At 37.3% G+C, this 19,609-nt stretch overlaps 1 protein-coding gene across 4 annotated transcripts in view; it reads right to left on the reverse strand.

The window, feature by feature from the left end:
- Positions 1-18,795, reverse strand: part of LOC141361430 (kinetochore protein Nuf2-like) — a 40,021-nt gene extending 21,226 nt beyond the window's left edge. Inside the window, exons 1-12 of one of the 4 annotated variants that reach the window (XM_073862670.1) lie at positions 18,650-18,795; positions 18,085-18,215; positions 17,699-17,773; positions 16,676-16,752; positions 16,527-16,588; positions 16,313-16,410; positions 16,052-16,125; positions 15,866-15,959; positions 11,515-11,577; positions 5,535-5,672; positions 5,244-5,384; positions 3,600-3,775 (exon numbers count right to left, since the gene is read on the reverse strand). In XM_073862670.1, the coding sequence (XP_073718771.1) occupies positions 3,600-3,775; positions 5,244-5,384; positions 5,535-5,672; positions 11,515-11,577; positions 15,866-15,959; positions 16,052-16,125; positions 16,313-16,410; positions 16,527-16,588; positions 16,676-16,752; positions 17,699-17,773; positions 18,085-18,207 (1,121 nt within the window). In that variant the 5' untranslated portion in view covers positions 18,208-18,215; positions 18,650-18,795. Of the gene's footprint in view, positions 1-3,599; positions 3,776-5,243; positions 5,385-5,534; positions 5,673-11,514; positions 11,578-15,865; positions 15,960-16,051; positions 16,126-16,312; positions 16,411-16,526; positions 16,589-16,675; positions 16,753-17,698; positions 17,774-18,084; positions 18,216-18,561 lie in introns of all 4 variants that reach the window. The other 3 variants (XM_073862669.1, XM_073862672.1, XM_073862671.1) reach the window with 3 other exon arrangements.
- Between the last annotated feature and the right edge of the window lie 814 nt (positions 18,796-19,609).

Below are 19,609 nucleotides of genomic sequence, written 5' to 3' on the forward strand. Positions count from 1 at the left end.
ATGCTATCGTGTATTATGTTGTGCTATCTGTCGTTTTTCTGTGCTTTTACTGCTTCTATTAATGTAAAGCTGCTTTGAAACAATTAACTATTGTGAAAAGCGCTATATAAATAAAATTGAATTGAATTTTTTCCACAAAATGCAATAAATCCATCACAGTTTTTGTTTCAAAATGCTAGAAAACTATTAATTCAATGTACAAATGTGCATTCATCTTTGCCATTTTATATTCATTTAGTTGACTAGTTGTACACACTGACTAAAAAAAATAAACATTAATGTCATTAATCAAAACACTTACTTTGTCATATTAAGATCACTGTCATTGCAGCGGTTATACTTGACGTTGTTGCTTAGCATTTTTCACAACGATCAGCTGTAAAATGTTTTGGTCCTGCTCGATTTCCGTTGACTGAGTAAAATAATGTAAAGTTATTCATAAGATCCCCTGGGGTCAATGTGTTGCATGAGAAACTTGATGCTGTCGGGAGATAAGCACCAGTCTCCCGAGTGCTTCGCGTAAATTATTAGATGTTAATGACAATCTTTCCCGTCACAGAAAACAATTACAGGTTTAACAATGCCATTAAAGTATTATTTTGTTTTATTTGTTGATCACGAAGTACAAAGTAGATGAGGAAAACTAGGACTACGTGTACTCAGCGCACCGCCATTGTTTGTTTACATTGTGTGAACGGTGGGCTGTAATTTCTGGAATGGATTTATTGCGTTCTGTAAAAAAGGAGGAGTGGCGTTTATCGCTTTTTGGGAAAAAGGGAGAAAAGATGACAGAATAACACGGCGGATATTGGATTTTGCGTAAAATTAATTATTTACTTTTAAACACTGACCTGATATAATACTGATTTTGGCAGTAACTCATTTTTTTCAAAAATGGCGTTTATCGCGTTTTGGAACCAAACTGTTCATTTTTAAAAAAAATATATATATATATATATATATATATATATATATATATAAATATATAAAAGGACTAGAGGTAGTGTTGCATGGACCCTGGAAAATAAAGACCGGTTTAAAATTATACAAAACCTAGAACAGTAAATTTAAGACCCCATGAAAACCCTGTAGTAGATTTGCATGTGTTACAAATAAGCAAATAAACTATTTCTAATCAATGTTTTGTGTCCAGTAGTTTACTCGTGCCAAATAGCCACGTAATACACTTTGTGTCGGGGTCCTGATTACCCTGTTGTTAACATCACATCAATTAGTCCTCCAAGTTCACCCATCATTACCCATGCAGCAATATTTTACTTAACATTCAGTTTGTATCACACAGTACTGATCCAGACCTGCCAACCTTGGAATTTTTTTTTGAGTACAGTAGCATCGGCCGAAAGGACAGAACACGGGTGTTTAACATATCATTTAACACATGCACGCGCAGACGCACGCGCGCACACACACACACACACACACACACCTCTTGGTAACTTTCAAGGTAACATGCTGCACATTGCACTCACTTTTTCCCATCCAGCCATAATCTCCTTTAAAAATAATTATAAATGTAAAATCATGTTTAACCAAATTTGCCATACATGGTGATTAATAACATTATTTATGTGAAATACTTGTGGGTGAATGATACTTGTGGGTGAATGATAGTTCACCCACAAATGACATTCTGTTATCATTTACTCATATTGTTCCAAACCGTCATGATTTCGTTCTTGAGTGAAACACAAAAAATTTTGTTTTTCCCTGACTAGCAAAAAATACAATGGAGAGCAGTGGGAACCAGACACTGTTTGGTTACCAACACTTTTCAGAATAACTTGTGTTTCACACAACAAAGAAACTCAAAGGATTGAACGGTCTGTACTGTTATGTAAACAATGACTGAATTACATTTTTTAAGTTAACTACCCCTTTAAGACAGTATTTTAGAGTTAACACTGCTTTAAATTCAACCATAACTGTGACAGTAGTGCCGTTTACTGTCTGTCTGTCTTTAATTTATTGTAGCTTTGTTGAGTATTGTTACTCATTTATAAATCACTTCATGGTTTAGGACCCAAATACATGACAGATATGCTAACTGAATATAAACCTAACAGATTACTCAGATCATTAGGATCAGGTCAGTTAGAAATACCAAGGGTTTACTCAAAACAAGGTGCGTCAGCATTTAGTTATTATGCCACCTCTAGCTGGAATCAGCTTCCAGAAGAGATCAGATGTGCTTCAACAGTAAACACTTTTAAATCTAGATTAAAAACACATCTGTTTAACTCTGCATTTACTGAATGAGCACTGTGCTGCTTCACACTGACTGCACTTTTAACTCAAGTCACTTTTACTTCTGTTTTATTCTTTTTAACATTTTAAAGTGTTTTTATTAAAATCACATTTATTTTCTTTAATTGTTATTCTAAATTCTCATGTATCTTTGTTTTTATTGTGATTTTATTGTGTATCTATTATTTTTACATTTTCTTTTTTCTCTTTTATATATTGTTTTCTCATTTCTATGTAAAGCACTTTGAATTACCTCTGTGTATGAAATGTGCTATACAAATAAACTTGCCTTGCCTACAGTACAGTACGGCATAGGCACCTATCATGTGGAGACACGAGATATTCTCCATGTATAAAACTTTATTTGATGTGGTTTGTATATGACGATTTATTTGATTGACAATTATCAAGAGCCCGTTATTTCAGAGCGCATTTAATCCGCTTCACTCGGATGTCAGGTGGATTCCCTTCACTGTGAGTGAATTTTCCGTTTTTATTTGACTAAAACTAGATGCTCTCCCACATGGTAAAATCATGGTACTTTTTCGTAAGTGCCCAATTATAAAATATGCTAATTTACAAATCAGAAGTAATGTTAGCGCATCTTGCCGTCAAGTGCACGTTATGAAACGGAGCCCGCGACACCGTCGACTTCATAGGATTAAGCTAAATCATTATTTCAACTTTGCACATCCACCTTGACCAGTTTACCTTAGCGGGTCAGACGTCTTGACTCTCCGTTGAAAAAGATTGTCAGAAACAGCGGGTGGAGGACAGAGATCACACAGGATTTTAAGGTTCCGTCGATAGCAGACTCTTGTTACTGATTGGCCATACGACTTGTCAATCATCCACTTTCTATGTGGTGGATGAGCCCAGTGCTATGATTGTACATATTTTTATTTTTTTCTGTTGCTTGTTTCGAGTACTTCGCGCGGCAGAGGCGTCCTCAGGTTTTTGCGTAGTTTAGAGTGACAAATCTTACCACCGTACATTGAGGTCAAAATGAGTACCTGCTACGCAAAATGCGTACAGGTTGGCAGGTCTGCTGATCTACTCTAGCATGTTTACTGTGATGAAAATGCATGAATTTCCTTGAATTCATTCAGTCCAGTTAAACAATTACTAAACAGCAACCAATCTAATCTGAAGAATTGCACACTTAAAATCTCTTTAGACTGACTGTGTGATGTAAATATGCATGCACATTAAACGGTAGAGAGACTGTACTACAGTATTTTTCAAAAATGGAAATGTGCACCTGAATCATCATCAAACAGCACAGGCACTCTGTGAAGAAAAAACTCTTTGCTTTTAGATCTCTCTTCACTTACCCATATATAATTTTGACTTGCTGATCTTTTACTTCTTTCTTTTTCAGTCGACGAATTTGTTGCTTGGATTCCTTGTCAAGCTTCATGGCTAGAGCTCTCCTCAGCTGGGCCTCCTCAGTGCTTAAATTCCTCAGCTCTTTCTGTAGTGCCTCATATAGAGCTGCTAAGTCCTGGACCTGCATTGAAAAATTACAGCATTGCATTTATCATAGCTGATAGCAAACACAGCTTTAGATCCTAGGGTATGATATTAGGGCATGTTTACTCACCACATCGTCTTCACTAGCTGGCCTCTTTTACAATAGTAAATAATCTCACTTAATACAATCTTACAAACTTCTTATAATTTATCTTAAGAGCTTTCTCATTTTTTTGTCTTCATTTTTTCGTGAATCCAGCCCCAGGTGAAATAATAAATTTCTTGTCTCATTTTTGCAAAAGAACTCAGAATATCCGCATATGTATGATATTTAAAAATGTGTAAAAAAGTTTTCCATTGTTGCTTTAACTTACATTTCAGGATGAATTTGGAAAAGCTATATTGAACTATAAGGTGTAAGTTCAAAACAAACCCCAGATTTTAATACTAATCCTTATGAAAAATGATTTAAATCAGTACTGGTAAACATGGCTATGAATGGTTTTAAGGGGGGGGGGGGGGTTAATGGCATTTCAAGCATTCTGACTTATTAACACAGTTATAGAGTTGTTTCCTCATGCTAAACGTAGGCAAAGTGTCAAAACCGCAGTTGGGCGTGTTTCAGAGTATTTCTGTGCCGAATGCACTTCGCCAGGGTTCGTACAAGTTTCGGCTAGTCTTTTTCGATTACAGTTCTAACTGACGTTTCAGGGGTTTTCGATACGCATCACTTCTTTATATGGGCTTCCGCCGGAAAACTTCCCCCGGAAAACCCCGCCCAGCCGTCAATCAGCGGGAGACGCTAGAGCTGCTAACAGCTTATCACGCCACTCAGCCTTGTTTAATTTCAAAACTCAACAATGGCACAAGAAGAAGTGTGTTTTTGGATGTAAGGAGAAGACATCCAGCCTCATGGAAACAATGGATATAGTTTATTATCCGGATTAGCAGCGGAGTTTTGCGTGTGTGTTTGATGCGGTGGATTTTCAGAACCGGGTCATGACGAGTTACACGTGGTAAGTAAGACTTCTGTCTTATGTTGAAAATAGGCACGTGTATATTATATAAATGACACGAACATGTAGTGAATCATAAGTTAAAACTCGCTCCTCCCGCGTTATAACTCCTCCTTCTTCATTTTTTCGTACGTTATCGGAAAGGTTCAGTAAAGCTAATCTTTCTTTTATAAATCTGATTAAACTAAAGACTCTTCAGAGATATAAAGGATGTCATACTACTCTATAGGTACTCCAGATTAATATCAGAAATGAAGAAACAGCGTGTGTTACGTGAGCTTTAATATAATTGTTGTACCTTTTTATAGAATACATAAAAATAATGTCCAGGTTGAATCTAATGACGAGATTAGAGGCATTAAAGTTTGATTTCAATAATTGATTTCAATATTTGACACCACCCTACTCTGTCAATTTTACTGATATCGACTCACAAATGATTCCTTAAATTAATTACTGATATTAAAATATGTATATAACCCATCAGACCTTCTCCTTCTGCTGGTTGGTCTGACACATGCTGTCCTGCAGGTCCTGCAGCTGTTTGAGTAAAACCTGGATCTCTGCCTCCACCTGACCTGCACACTGCACCCGCATCTGGAGCTCCACTAGCCTTTCATCAGCCAAGTCCTATCACATACACAACAGCAGACAGTCAACAAACCAAATCATTACTACTAGAAATCAGTCTGGGGTTAGAAGTTTATTTGCAATGATTGGCTTACTGTGCTTCAGCACTTGCATTAACTAAAACTTTTTTGCCATGTAAGTCATACATACTTTTGACATCTTGATGTTTTTCACAGTCTCTTTCATCCTTTCCATCTCATTTCGAAGTTCTTCAGGTGACTCCACAATCTGAGACTTGAGCTTGACAATCTCATCTTTCAGTGTTGCCACTTCCACTCTCCTTTGACTCTGTAGAGTGCAGAACACATGTGTAGTCATTTAAAAAAAAATGCCTGTGCCACAATATATGCATGAAATACTATCGTGCTGTGTGCATACTTTGTTGGAAAATGATGACGGATGATTATACATTCCATGTCAACATGTTTCTTCTATAACGTTAGGAATTAAAGTGTGCATGCCTCGATGCACACTACAAAACTATCACTTTGCAATGACCCTCCCTTATAGATAAAAAAAAAAAACAAAAAAAAACAACAACGCAAAAACACACTCCCTCGCACGAAACCACAGCATACACAAAGGACTGTTAAACACCAAATCAACATCATTAAATAAGTGTGGTGTTGTTTGTGAGGAAAAAGTATGCTTGTTCGGTAGTGCTGGGTAGGAGGACCAAAAAATTAGATCAAGGTATTTTACAAAATTATGCTGGTTTTACTGTATATGATTTTTTTCATGCATGACCGGGTGTTAACCACATTTTCTACTGACTGAGACAGGACGTGGACCCTTTTACAGCCCACGTTAACAAATAGCCTGCACGTTCATTTTAGCAACGGAAGTAGTGGTGTTGCCCAGTGGTTCTAACGTTTGTCTCATTTGTTAACATTAGTTAATGTATTAACTAACATGAACTAACCATGAGCAGTACATTTATTACTGTATTTGATTAAATACACAACCTTTTTATTGCGCAAATTTTGAAAACAACTCACCCCCATGTCATCCAAAATGTTGATGTCTTTCTTCGTTCAGTCGAAAAGAAATGAGGTTTTTTTTTTTAAGGACAACATTCCAGCATGTCTCATTTTAATATGATTTTTATGAAAGTGGAATCTTCCTTTATAAAAAGTTTTGTAAACCAACTCGCAACTACACTTTGTAAACAATCCTTCATGAAGTCAAATTTCATTAATATGGACTTTGAGGCGCGCACACGCACACGCACACACAGTAAAACAAAAGTATGCAACTTATATTAGTAATTGTAGTGAAACTGTTTTTGACGCAATACTCAGTATTCCAGACAACACGCTACATTAAAAAGGCACTTCAGACATTACAAATTTTGAGCCAGAAAACCCAAACGGTCAACATCATTTGGTTTGAGCCCTGCGGCACGTAACAATGTTGCCACCAGTGCTAAACACCCTCTTAAATGGACCACTGGTGGCAGGGATACACAAATACTGGCAAGATAGCTTTGCAATGCAGGGGAAAACAGCCTGATGGCATCTCCACTACTCCAAAGGGTCTGCATCATTGTCAACCTTCTGTGGTCTGTAAATAGGTTATCAGCTCCATTTTTAATGCTTTCCCTCAGAGTGTTTGTCTCTACCATAGCACATGCTGTTGGTGCTTCGCCTTTTAAAATAGCTGGACAAACTAGTCTTTCATCTTTTTACCTCAGGAGGAGGAACAACAGGCTCTGCTGCAGTAGCAGTCCTTGAGAGTGTCTCTTCTTGTTGATCCTTTTGCAAATTTATTTCTTTGACTGTGCTGGATGTAACCGGTTCCATATTTTCTCTCAATGTAGGTGGTTTGGAACCGAGATAAAGTCGTCGCAATGTCAAGCAGGTCATCTGTGACCTGATCGGAATATTTCTCATTCAAGTAAGCTAGAATGTTTCTCTTCACATCCTTCGTCAGCTGAGTATAGTTCTTCTCCTCAGCATCTTGGTGAAGCAGTCTCTCAACAGTAGCTAGTGGGAAAATGTGTTTGGCTAGGTGTATAGTGATTGAGTGTGTATTCTCATTCCACCGCTTGCTTTTCTTTTGGTAAGCAGTCCCTCTTGAAACGCATCTTTAAGTGACATCGGACTCGACTTTCTTTTGCTTTTCTAGTGTAACCGGCTGATGTGTAGTGCGATGATCATAGGTTCATGCATTCTTGGTATTCCACTGCATGTATGCAGCTAAGGTGGTTGAGCAAATTCTCTCGTGTTGCCGTCTCTGGACATAATTTTAGCCTGACAACATTTGCATAAAATAACGGTTTGGACGATGTCAGATTTTTTTAAACCAAAATACTTACTCCCTTTTTTGGCACAAGTTCTTCTGTGTCATTACGTTCTACAGCTTTAGAACTTTAAACAGTGCATGCCGCATTCCAGACGTTGTTTACAGTTTAAACTTTAAACGGCATACACAGTAATGTGGTATATAAAAAAAATCATATCATAGAAAGAAAGAGACTGTTGTTCAGCTTCCCAAATAACTCAGCATTATAGGAACAATAGATGCAGTTTGTTAGCCTGGTAATACCGTCCTCTGCTATTTTGCTTCGCTTCATAGACAGAGTCTGGCTGGGCATAATTGACAATCGTTTTCCTTCTCGTGGGAGGGGCTTGTCTGAAGTTTAAAATCATTGGTCTAAACGTAAGCCAATCACACATAACATTTGGATATGATGTGCTTTATGCGCCGGATCAGCCGCATCGAATCTCTGCTGTAAAATACACGTATGATGTGAAAACAAACCCATCGAGCGAAATACCAGAGTTAACATGACTATGAACGACTTTTGCAGATTATGTAAAGTAAATCGGGCCAGAGCTAGTTGAACACTATCCTTACGGTGGCTTTCCACTCACGTCTAACGGGAGGAAAGCCCCTCTCTCCTCTCAAACTCTTCCACCAGACAACCATAACCATATGTAAATTAAATCTCCCTACCTTATTTTCTGGTTAATCAGGAATGTCACCAAAGAATGCTTGCCCACGCGTCCTCCACCATTAACTGTGAACAATATAATTCCCTTCCATGATTTCTCGATCGTTGTGCACGTCAAGCTGTGCTGCACACAGTTTCTCGCTGACGATCGGTAAAGTTGATAAATTAAACTTTTCCAAAAACTTGTCGGGAGCAGGGCAACAACATAATCTCCATTCAAATGTTTAACAAACACTTTTCTTGTTCGGGTTTAAGTTGGCAAGTGCCGGTTCTCCACAACAGAGCTTTCTGTGTCTCCATGTCCTCAACAGACTTCAACCGTGATTCGGCGTTTAGCGTCTACGTCACGGCTCTCAGCCCGCCCTCTGTTCGTTGATTGGACGGTCGTTTTGAGACCGGTGGAAAACGGTTTGAATGGGAGGTATCTCAGACTGAGTACAGAAGCGTAATGAAATTTAGCGGAAGTACGAAGTCTGACGTAGTCAGGCTAGCAGTTTGTTCATACAGGGTATAAGTGGAGTTCAGGCATGAAAACGGGTCAGGGGTGAAAAAGGTGAGAAGGGTGCTCAGGGGCTATGTGGCCTCTGATGGGGCCGGGAGGGGTGAGGATCCCTCTCCAGAATAAATATTATGGCCTCATTAGGGGACATGCTGTAAGTTAACTTATTTATTCTTCAGGCATGTGATTGGCAAGGACAAAAAAGAAGGAAGGAACTCAACATCCCTCCACGTGCGCAGAAACAAAATGCACACCATTACACACAAAAAATACATTATAACCATCATTTCAAATTTTTAATTCTAACGGACAATTTAGATTTCAAATTTAAACATTTGACTAGTAACACAAAGCATGTTTAATTAAATGGGTTGATAAACGTGGAAAGCTGTAACAAGTAGCATTACCTTACTATTTTAAATCTGCAATAATTTTATTTTGCCATAATCTGACCATCAGTCGCAAGGCCATACAATTTTAAGTTGGCCTTGCAAAAGGGTGGACCTGAAGGCCTACATCTAATTTAAAATGACTTAATTTTACAATATAGTACTGGTTAAATGAATTACATTATGGTCTTTGAGTCATGGGTTAAATAATTTTCAGATAAGCAAAAAAGTAATGTGGAAAAAAATAAAAACAAATCAAGAAATTACAATAGAAAAGAACAAAGTTACAAATAAAATAAGATCTAACAGTATTGATTAGGTAACTGTATCAAATTAACATAACACTGGTTTTCATTCTATAAATTAAATATAATTTATCTTTTTAAAGCTATAAAAGTGATTTTCCTTTTGTCTTATGTAGTTTCATTGACATAATGACTCAAACATAAGCATTTCTTATAAGAGGAACTGTCCCTTTAACACCAGTGGAGAAGCGCTGATCTAATACACTGATACATATAATCAACTGCTCACTTAAAATAAACGATTGTTTTTATGAGAAAACTTGCAGAGACTGTGGTATTACAATATAGTTTGTGCGTATATCTCCTGTCAAGCACAAATAAATGATGCGTTTGTGTGATTTTTGAAACGCGCGTGGGCTTTGGAGTTTGGGCGTATATGCTCCCCGAAAACAGTTCACTTTAGCAGCTTTGTCGATCAAATAGTCTAAAATTGCTTAAAGGTGACATAGAATGATTGAACAAGGTATTTATCCTTGTTCTGTGATGTGACATGTAGACATTTTTTTTGTTTGGGTCTGTAATGCCTTAGAAGCTTCCTAAAAACCACTCTCAGATAGCTCTATTAGGGTGGGGGATTTTAAACAAGTGGTTTTGCACCTATTTGGCTCCCCCTACTGGCTTAACTTGCAATCTCATTACTGATTGGCTGACTTTGCTGCCACTCAAAAATGTAGCCAATTATTTAAAAGTGGATGGGCAGTGAGATGCCTGTGATGTCATAAGCCTCAGTTTTTCAGATTGGGCCGTTTTCTGGCTGACATTTCTAAAAGAGGAATTCTATGAGACTGAGATGTTTAGCATGTCTAGCACTTTTTGTATGTTCGTGAATGCGGGTAGACCACCATTATTCAACAAAGACAAGGTAAAAATGATTTTTCATTCTCTGTCCCCTTTAAATGTTACTGTAAACAGTAAACTTTCTTATTAATAGCATTGATAACAGTATGTTCTTTTTACAGCATTTCATGCAATTTTTGCCGTTTCACCATATTTACATTTAAGAACTTACAGCCGTAGACTAGACCAATGTGACTTACAAGCAAGGAGTATGCTCATCATTCGTTCCAATCCATTCCAATAAAAATCTTTCAGGTCACTTTGCAATGTCAGGCTGTGTATACATGTTGTTTTAATTGATTGACACCTTAGAATTCAGTTATAGTTTTACAGCGTTTTGTGTTGACTTTACGTCCCGAAGGCAGTCGCTATATACATCTTCAACAAGCATGTATGATGAAGAACATAGAAAAACGGATGACATCACAGTAGCGCGAGAGCCGCTCGAAAGCAGACTTCCTTATGACTTCTCGATTCACTCTCATGATACTTTGATGTCACATGACTGTTGGTTTTTGCAGCGCAGCATGAACTCAAACAAATCTAATGTCTGGGATTCATGTTGGATGACCGTGAAGGGCGTGTCTACAAACAACGCGCGCATACCCCCTCCCCCCAAAATGTTTTCTTATCGAATCTACACGATTCACGTGGGTCACCTTATTTGGCTTCAAAAAGGCAAATTTCGCCAAAAGGCGAGGGATTTTCATGTCTGGTGCAAGTGTGTTTGTTTAATGACGGAGTTTGTTGAAATGGGGCGGCCCCAGTGATAAAACAACTGGGTCACGAGTCGCCAAGTAAAACTGCATCAAATCTCTGTTTTGTTGGCAGGCCACACAAAAGTGCATATAATATAAACAACACAAACATGCAGTGAATCATAAGTTATACAGAGATAATGGGATGTGTTGCATACTCGTGCGTCACTCCACACATGGCACGCCTGCAGGAGGCTCAGCTTTTTTTGGAAAGTAGCAATACAGCAGATCTGTCTTTTAGAGATCTGATTAAACTAAAGACTCTTTGGATAAATAAAGAATGCAGTACTACTCTATAGGTACTCAAGACTAACATGAGATTAACACAAACAGTGTGTGTTACGTGACCTTTAAAAAGTCTAATAAACATATGTACTGATACATACCAGTTTCTGCGATATTTCAGCAATTTCTGTCTTGCACTGTGCAACCTTTTCATTCATTGCACTCTAAAAAAAAAAAGACCACAATCAAATAAAGAAAGAATCAGACATGAAAAAACCAACATTACCTGTGACAAACATACAGCTGCAAGAAAGAGGTCTGAGTGAATTTATGGTCCAGGTATATTTTCTTGCTTTAGGACAAAAAAACATGCAGTGGCATAAACACAGTAAGGGCAAACTCAAACTCAAACTAAGCCAGTGCACCTTTTTTCATTCAAAGGCGCCTGCAACTGCCATGAACGGTTTTGTTGTGACTGGCCCCTAAATGCAGCCCTCTACTACCTGGATATAGACGGTTTCATCGGACGCACGTGATACACGTCTGGATCCGAACCTTACTTCCGGTTTCGTTTTTTTAATGGTCTGACTATAGTTGCTAAACTGATCTCTTGAACAAATGCCTCGTCGAAAAAAAACAAATGGTTTTGGTTTCCTAGTTAATCTATGTGTTTTTTTTACTTATTATATAAATAAACTACGCTTAAAGAACTTTGTTGTTATTTATTATTAGCAGAGTTTACCGGAAGTTACGCGAGGACCGCGACAGCCGCTTGTTTATGTTGTTACTGCTGAAACCGTCTATATGACATCAATATAAGAGTTTTTGACTAAACTCCATCCACAGGAATACGCCAGTCGCCAGCTAAGCTCAAACATCTCTGGCTAAGCCAAGCTGCTGTCGAATCACAACAAACTTAACCAACTACAAACTCAGAACATGTTACTAGGCCTACACGATATTGAGAAAATATGCGTTATGCGATGCTGCTGTTGAATATTGATAACGGTATGTCTTACAATACGACTTCCCTAGAAAATCGCTATTTTTATTTGTTTTTTTTATTCATTCAGATATGCAATTATCATACTGAAATAAATACATATTATTCTGATGTAATTAAATCTAATTCAAGCAAAAAATATACATTTCAGATGTACTATTCTGTTTAGGCACAAGTAGGTTACTGTCGTTTTCCCCGCTCGTCTCAACTTCTGCCATATTTATTTTCCACTGGCTGCTTTGAGCCGCTAGGTTCACCTTTGCGCCTGCCGTCTAACCAATAGTTTAACAGTATAAGACCTACTTGGCGGCTATTTAGTAAGCAGTGTTTCCCACAGATCTGAAATGTACTTGTGGTGGTAGACGATGAAAAAAGGCAATCATTACCCTCAGGGTCTTTGCTAGATATAAAGCTCTACTAGGGCACAGGCCCCCCATTTTATTTTGTACTTTTTTCTTGAAAGCCTGCAGTGTGAAACACTTCTATAGACCAGTTCAAATGATGTAAACAACACTGGCCCAGAAACACTTCCTGTTACAGTTCGTGACAGTTATTTTTTTATTTCACATATATTATTATCTTTAAGATGTTTGTTTAACTTCAGTTAATTTAGGTTTATATGTTCTGTTGGTTTATTTTATCCCAACGTTTATCTAGTGCTAAAAACGGAAACAGGAAGTGCTTCTGGACCAGTGTTGTTTACATCTTTTGAAATGGTCTATACAATTTTCATTTGCTTAACCCACTATTCTAACACTGCAACAAGTACTGGGAAATAAATATTTTTAAATACATGTTTATAAGTATAAGTATCTTCATATGCTTAACATTATATAAACATGTTTGGAGGCATAAAATGTTTGAAAATTATGACAGCAGTGACCCTTTGTCACAGCCTTTACTGACGTAAACCACATGACAACAGTGGTCGAGCTTGAAAAAATAAAATGGCGGCCAAGGAAGCAACTGGAGCACAAATTTAGTGTAAATAAACGCATATTTTCACTTTTTACTTTTTAGCGTACGGGCCAACCAAACAACCCAAGAAGAGTTTGGAACAAAACGAGAGAGGATCAATTTGTTGTTGCATTATCTGGATGGAGAGCTTCACGACAGCATTTAACTAGACCGAGATTCTGATCCTGCTTGTGTTTTACGCGATGGGTGAGTTGTTTTGATTCGTAACCCTTCAAAAAACGTATGCTATTATATTGATCACAACATTAGTGTGTAGACTGTAATCAGCGTGTCTTCCCGCGGACGATATGCACATCAAAGATATTGTACAGCAATATAAATTGTCATTTTAAGACACTTCACAATAAGATCTGTACTGTCAATACATTATGTGAAAAATCATTGTAGATTGTAAGTTGAAAACTTAATTCTGTGCTGTGTTTACCATCGAATTTGGACTAATATAATATCTATGACTGAAAATTTAGTTTTGAACATCACACATATAAACTTACATAATGAAATAAACTATGTCATCAAACGCAACAGTTATAAGACTTGATTATTACCTTATCCATCAAAGTGATTTCTCATTCTCGTCTGATTCATGGCCATCAGCGGTTGAGTTAAAGACTACAAATCCCATAATTCCACGCTGCTTCAGAGCGTCAGTAAACAACATCATTGTTGTTGTTTGATTTGGCGCCATCTATCGGCGCAAATAATACAAACTGCATCTTAAAAAATTTTTTTTTTGCATCTAAAACATTACCATGTTTTAAGAAAAAAAATTTATAGGGTAATGTATCTAGATTATCTGTTATATATAAAATCAATCTTAATCCTAGAATTTACGCTGTAATGTTTGTGTGGGATTCTTGAAGTGACGAACTCTGTCAGTTTAAAATCAGCTGTTGCGCAGCGCACACACACGTATAGGAGCGCTGAAAGAGAGATTATCATTATAAAACAGATTCTTAAACAAGATTTTAAGCCCATTATGTGTTTTTACCGAACGTTAGAAGAGAAGAAATACGGACTTAAATCGTCTTTTTTTTGACACACAGTGAAGTCATTTATATTCACGCCGGAGCCTGAAGAAACATCCAGGGTTTCTGCAGGGGTAACAAAGTCAAATTTAAGACTTTTTAAGACCATTATGAATGAAATTTAAGACCTATATCACGACAATGAAAATTTTATAGTCCAATTTTATGTGTATAAATATGTACTTACAGATCTTTGTTGTTTATATCCTATATTGTGTCTTTCAAGTCCTGAGTGCAATGGGATGGGTGAGGGAAGGGGGGAGGGAACAGGGATAACAATGGTCTAATACTTTCTATTTCTACTTTGTACTCTGCGAATTGTTATATAAGCTTTGACAAAACCAATAAACACTGAATTACAAAAAAAAAAAAAAAAAGAAAATTTTATAGTCCAGTGTGCAAACGCCCATGTGTTTTTTAAGACCTTTTAGCTTTCATGACAAAAAACAAAGACCTCGGGGTGGGACGAGACACTTCAGAAAATGAAACTAGACATGAGACTGGGTTCACGAAAATAAGACGAGAATAGCCTTAGAATAGAAAATAGCCTTTAATTTAACTGAAATCACAATTTTTAAATGTTTTAAACAATCTACAGTTTTCATTAACAATTATTTTGGTAATTAATAATGATCAAGTAATCTGATATTTTTTGGTAATAAAAATAGACATAAGTGGGCAATATAACTGGGTTTTGCGTGGATTATTATAGCCTACATGTGTATCGTCTTTAAAAAATAAAAATTAAAAACTGGATTGAAGTGCAATCCAGTGACGTGCGAAGTGCCGAACTTTTCTTTTTAGAGGCCCACCCATCAAACAATTTCGGCCTTCGCCACTGATTAGTTCTACAGCATTTTAAATTAACATTTTATTTTTTTTTAGGACAACGCTTTTCGAGAATGAATGGAGGTAAGAAATTTAAGACTTGGGTAAATAAAAATCTGGGCATTTTAAAGACTTTTTAAGGCCTTAAATTTAACTTTCTGAATTTTAGACTTTTTAAGACTTTTTATGACCCCGCGGAAACCCTGAACATCACTCTCCACTCCACGCCGTCTCGCGACTCCCGCCCCTCCGTGTTCGGCGATCAGGTTTAATGCGCGCGCAGCTTGTTTAGTAACAATAAAAGTAACATGTAAACGTTTGTGTGTGTGTGTCGGCGTGCCGCACTCTCCGTTCAATATTCCGCTCGGTGTTTGCGCTGCGCGTTCTGCTCTGTCGTTAACAGCACATAACGTGAAGAAACATTGTTTGAAATTTAACTTGTCCGGGACAAGCCTTAATGTCGAGCCCTGATACTAGTTATTTACTTTGGTTGATAAACTACTCCATTGTTGTGAAAGTTTACCGGGCGTTACACTTGTTTCACAAAAACTGTTTTTTTTTGTTAGTGTCATTACTCAAGTTTAAATTTGTCAAATTGAGTTGAAAAGGTCAAAACCACTGATTTGGACATTTAAGCTGATAAAATGGTCATTGTTACTAAACATGTGAGCTCACCACATCCTGATACTCATGTTGTGTGTTAGTCGTCAGCTCTGTCAGGGCAGCAGCCAGCTCTTTAGCCTCTGCTTGTTGCTCAGGAGGAATGATACTGCACAGAGAGAACAGGTTTCATTATTATAATAATTACTATATTAATAATTCATTATTATAAGCATTCATTATAATAAGCATTTGACTTACCTAAGTTCCTCAATCTTCTTTTCAGCTTCTTTTATTTCTCTTGTGTATGCTTGAAGTCTGTCCAAATCTGACCTCTAGGAAGAGAAAGAAATGTTTTACACACAATGTTAAAATGGAGAAAAATGTGGCAGAAACAAAGAGCTTTAAATCGGTGTAATCAAACCCTATTCATACAACTGAGATAAGTTTAACGTTCAATAAATAATAATGTTCAGAAAATATAATTAAAAATTCTTTAAATAAAGATAAAATGCATCTTACAAAACTTTGCTGGTGGGCAGCAGTTACTTCCAACCTCCCCTTTCTGAAGATCAAGAAATTTTGGATTGCACTCAGTATGGTGATTGTTCGCTTTGCCTCTGCCAGAGTGATAAAAATCACTTTGCATCACATACAATAAACTAATCGTCTATGTAGTTTATCACTAAAAATGCTTATTCAATACTTTGAATATGAATGCAAAATAAAAGCTTACTGGGGCTAATCATATCATTCAGAGAAAAGTCATACACAAGACAAATCGGTAAGAACTGGCACCTAAAAGAAACACATTTCAAACACAATGACACAATATAGACATTTATGTAATTTTAAAATTATTAGAAAAAAAACTGCAATACTTACATGCGCATGTATACATTCATGATTGGCGTAACCCCCTCATAGAGCATCGGGTACTGAAGATTTTCAGACAATGGCATCTGCATAAATTTTATAAAATGATATTATGTCAAAATAAACAAACACTACTTAAAGGGGGGGTTTAATGGTATTTCAAGCATTCTGACTTATTAACACAGTTATAGAGTTGTTTCCTCATGCTAAACGTAGGCAAAGTGTAAAAAATGCAGTTGGGTGTGTTTCAGAGTATTTCTGTGCCGAATGCACTTCGCCAGGGTTCCTACAAGTTTCGGCTAATTTTTTTCGATTACGGTTCTAACTGACGTTTCAGGGGTTTTCGATACGCATCACTTCTTTATATGGGCTTCCGCCGGAAAACTTCCCCCGGAAAACCCCGCCCAGCCGTCAGTCAGCGGGAGACGCTAGAGCTTGCTAACAGCTTATCACGCCACTCAGCTTTGTTTAATTTCAAAAGTCAACAAGGCACAACAAGAAGTGTGTTTTTGGATGTAAGGAGAAGACATCCAGCCTTATGGAAACAATGGATATAGTTTATTATCCGGATTAGCAGCGGAGTTTTGCGTGTGTGTTTGATGCGGTGGATTTTCAGAACCGGGTCATGACGAGTTACACGTGGTAAGTAAGACTTCTGTCTTATGTTGGAAATAGGCGCGTGTATATTATATAAGTGACACGAACATGTAGTGAATCATAAGTTAAAACAGTGTTGTATAGTGTTGCATGACTCGTACTCGCTCCTCCCGTGTTATAACTCCTCCTTCTTCATTTTTTCGTACGTTATCGGAAAGACTCGGTAAAGCTAATATTTCTTTTATAAATCTGATTAAACTAAAGACTCTTCAGAGATATAAAGGATGTCATACTACTCTATAGGTACTCCAGATTGATATCAGAAATGCAGAAACAGCGTGTGTTACGTGAGCTTTAAACATGTTAAATGTCAACCATCTGGTAAATCTCAAGCATCTGATAAAACGTTGACCTCAGCAGATCAGCAACACTCACTGTGTAAAAGGACTCGGGCTTAAACCGAAAAACAAGCTGCAATACTCTCATGTAGAGTCTTTGAATAGCTTCTGCCTGCAATTGAAAACAGGGTAATTCGACAAATGTCTGTTAACATTTGCGCTTACAACAGTTGTTTACAAAGAAAGAAGCTCTCATTTCAATATTTTAGGACTGAACTGATTTTATTTTCAACTGATACTAGTAACTATATAAAAATATGGGGGCCAATTATGCAAATGAAATTGAAAGGAAATTCTGCCTTTACACAAAAATAAAAAAGCACTTAATCATACTAAAATCACGAAAATATTTATTCTAGTTATTCACCCCAACAATGCCCAAACTACGGTTATTTACATCAGACTGTAAACAGTATAATTTACCTTTGGATTGGGAGTGATATCATTTTTTGTAAAATGTTTGGCTTCTTGTCCGGTCAAAACTTCAGTTCGGTAGAACTGCACAATGGCATCCACCTTATACACCGGAAAAGTGTTTTGAGTCATGGCTGCCGCTAAATAAATAAAATAAAAATACAAAAGGTTCTATAAGACAAAACAAAATATAAATTGACATGCAATAACAAGCGTCCATGCGTTCCGTCATGTTTGCATAGCAACAAAACCGTTTGTTATTAACTGCGAACAGAATAAAAAGATAATATTACAAGATTCAATGATGTTAGACATGCATGTTCACATTCAGTCAGATAAACTAAAAAATAAATAGCAAAATCAAATAGCGTTAGATTTAAGGCAGTTTTCATCCAAAGCGACACCATAACGGTGCTGTCAATAACCAAAACAAACACTTGAACCTTACACGAACGCGTGAACCTCAACGACACAAAATTAAATTACCGTCTTTTTCATACTGTTTCGCCGCCATTACTGAAAAAGTAACAAAGCCTGTAAAGTTAAACAAAATCAAATTAACACTTTCACTAACCAGGTTTACGCTTTCGTCCCTCGCCGTCAACTGGAGCAAATTTAAACCTTTAGCGCCTCCGTCGTCATTTCCGGCAAACGGATATCATTCGCTTACGTCACGTTTTAGGGTAAAGTCATTCATGCTGCGCCCCCTACTGAATAACTTATGCGGGGACGTCAACATCATAGAAACTAATTTGTTCATATGGCCATCATATATTATAACTGTTGTCGTTAATGTGAGTCATGTAAGGCTAAATGTTATGTAGAATTTATTTGTTGAAATGAAGCCATAAGGTGTGTTCGACATCGGCTGTGGCTGGATGTAACCGATCGGCGAGATTAGCCGCGTGCAGGCGGGGAGGCGCTGAAAACGGAGACGTGAAGTCGGACGCGCTGTGCTTCCCGTAGCTTGCTGCATTTACGTCAGGCATGCCTGATCACGTGCCGTTTGCTTGCTTTATCGCAATAAACATGATTTGTAAGATGTAAACTACATAAAAAGTGAATTATACTGTTTTGGATGTCCGTGTATGAGCATGAGTGGAACTGAAGAGGCTTACAGCATCTGTTTTTACAGGAATGTTTAGCATATATTATTTAAATACCAATGTAGTGGGGTCTACGTTTTTTCATTTCTATTTCCATTTTATTTTGATGAAGATGACACAATATAACATCGCGACTACATGAAAAGAGCTTTAACTGTTATAAAAATACAGATTTGTGAGCATTTGTGGAACTGAGGGCGTGAAAATAAGCATGAAATACACGTGATTGTTGTCATGTGGTGAATCCGACCAATCTTGAAACAGCTGTGTCGTCATTACAGCCCGTGCAGCTCCTCTTCGGGAACTGCGCTGGCTAACTCACGCCTGTTTCACACACACTCCGCACGCAGTGCGCTTGCGGTGCGTAATTTTTTACGTAGCCATGTTAACAGGTTAGAGCTTTCACACAGCATACGCATGCGGTCCGT

The sequence above is a fragment of the Misgurnus anguillicaudatus genome, chromosome 24 (genome assembly GCF_027580225.2).
Source record: "Misgurnus anguillicaudatus chromosome 24, ASM2758022v2, whole genome shotgun sequence".
Lineage (NCBI taxonomy): Eukaryota > Metazoa > Chordata > Actinopteri > Cypriniformes > Cobitidae > Misgurnus > Misgurnus anguillicaudatus.